Source organism: Rutidosis leptorrhynchoides, chromosome 9, assembly GCF_046630445.1.
Source record: "Rutidosis leptorrhynchoides isolate AG116_Rl617_1_P2 chromosome 9, CSIRO_AGI_Rlap_v1, whole genome shotgun sequence".
Taxonomy (NCBI): Eukaryota; Viridiplantae; Streptophyta; class Magnoliopsida; order Asterales; family Asteraceae; genus Rutidosis; species Rutidosis leptorrhynchoides.
Genome location: NC_092341.1, coordinates 73,656,834 through 73,658,221, shown reverse-complemented (window position 1 = coordinate 73,658,221; position 1,388 = coordinate 73,656,834). Strand labels below are relative to the sequence as shown.

The window sequence follows — 1,388 nt, the reverse complement described above, 5'->3', positions numbered from 1 at the left end:
AACTAATGGGATCGTCAATTTACCTTGAAACATTCATATGAATTCGAATTTGATCAAGGTTCATACGTTTGACTTTTTGACACAAAAGTTTGACTCGTCAATTGAAACTCGATAGAGGGAATTGAGACTTGAGATCTCTCAGATAGTTTAAGTGTAAGATTCCTATCCTAAATGCATTGATACATTTTGGAGTTTGGTTCAAATTCGAGATATGATGAAAAAGTGAAGAACAGAGGTTTATATTTTCTTTTACTTGGTTTTTCTTTGTTTATCAATCTAATTGCAGGCTGTCAATTATATTGATTGATTAAGGACGTGTATTACAGTTAAATTTTTTTTTTTGAAAAGCAAGAAAGACTTATATTAAACAATCACGAATAGTAGATGGTTGACTGGGCACCCTTAACAGCACGATACATCACGAAAGAAATAAGGAAAAACAAATTACATCGCCCTAAGCTAATTACAAAGATTGCAACTAACAAAAGGAGTTAAAACTAAGGGTGTGAGAACCATTGTAGCCAATCCATAATATGACCCTTGCAACGTCGTGAAATCCAGTCATATGAAAGAACTTGAACCTTGCTAAATAAGGATGGGACCGTCTCGAGCTTATTCTTGAACACCTTTGCATTTCTATTCTTCCATAGAATGTAACAAACCACCCAACTAACCGCTTGCCATTGATTCTTTTTATGATCCTGTGCTACACAGCCGAAAGTACCATTAAAAATATTCTCAAACCCGAATATAGCCGAATTATACCCCCACCATTTAAGAACTTTAGCCCAAATGTCTTTTGCCACTTGACAGGAAAAAAGTATATGCTCCACCGTCTCAATGTCATCATCACAAATCGGGTATCTCACACTATTCAAGTCGATGCCCCGTTTATCTAACTCGAATCTTACCGGTATACGTCCTAATCTCGCCCACCAAATAAACACCTCCACTTTTTTTGGAACCAAACCATTTCGCAACGACTCAATAGAATTAACCGCACGTGGTAGAATGACTTTGTCGACAAGAACCGAACAGTCCTTGACCGTATAAATGCCCTCTGAATTAAGATTCCATCTCCAACAATATTTTTTACCTTCGGTCAGCTGTAAGTTCCGAACAGTATCACGCAACTCATTTAGTTCAATATTCATTCGGCCCATCGGTGGATAGGCCCAATTGCCAAGCCCATCTCCTTTGAATTCTTCGATTTTGTTACTGATGTTGATATCGTTGTCAATCTCTAGCCTGTGTAGTCTTTTGAATCTGTCCTTAAAGCTTGCGTTCCCCACCCAAATGTCATCCCAAAAAGAAGTGCTTTTCCCGTCCCCGATTGAGCGTATGAAAGAATTAGAGAAAGAAATCCCTAACCCGTCCACATGTTTTCC

The 1,388-nt window shown here is 38.0% G+C and overlaps 1 protein-coding gene across 1 annotated transcript; it reads right to left on the bottom strand.

The window, feature by feature from the left end:
• Positions 1-497: 497 nt before the first annotated feature.
• On the bottom strand, positions 498-1,163 carry LOC139868160 (uncharacterized). Its single transcript, XM_071856493.1, has one exon. It carries the CDS (start codon positions 1,161-1,163, stop codon positions 498-500), a length of 666 nt encoding a protein of 221 aa, XP_071712594.1.
• Positions 1,164-1,388: the final 225 nt, after the last annotated feature.

What these genes read in the sequence shown, in the direction of transcription:
- LOC139868160 (XM_071856493.1), bottom strand. Translation starts at nt 1,163, where the DNA reads ATGGGCCGAATGAATATTGAACTAAATGAGTTGCGTGATACTGTTCGG.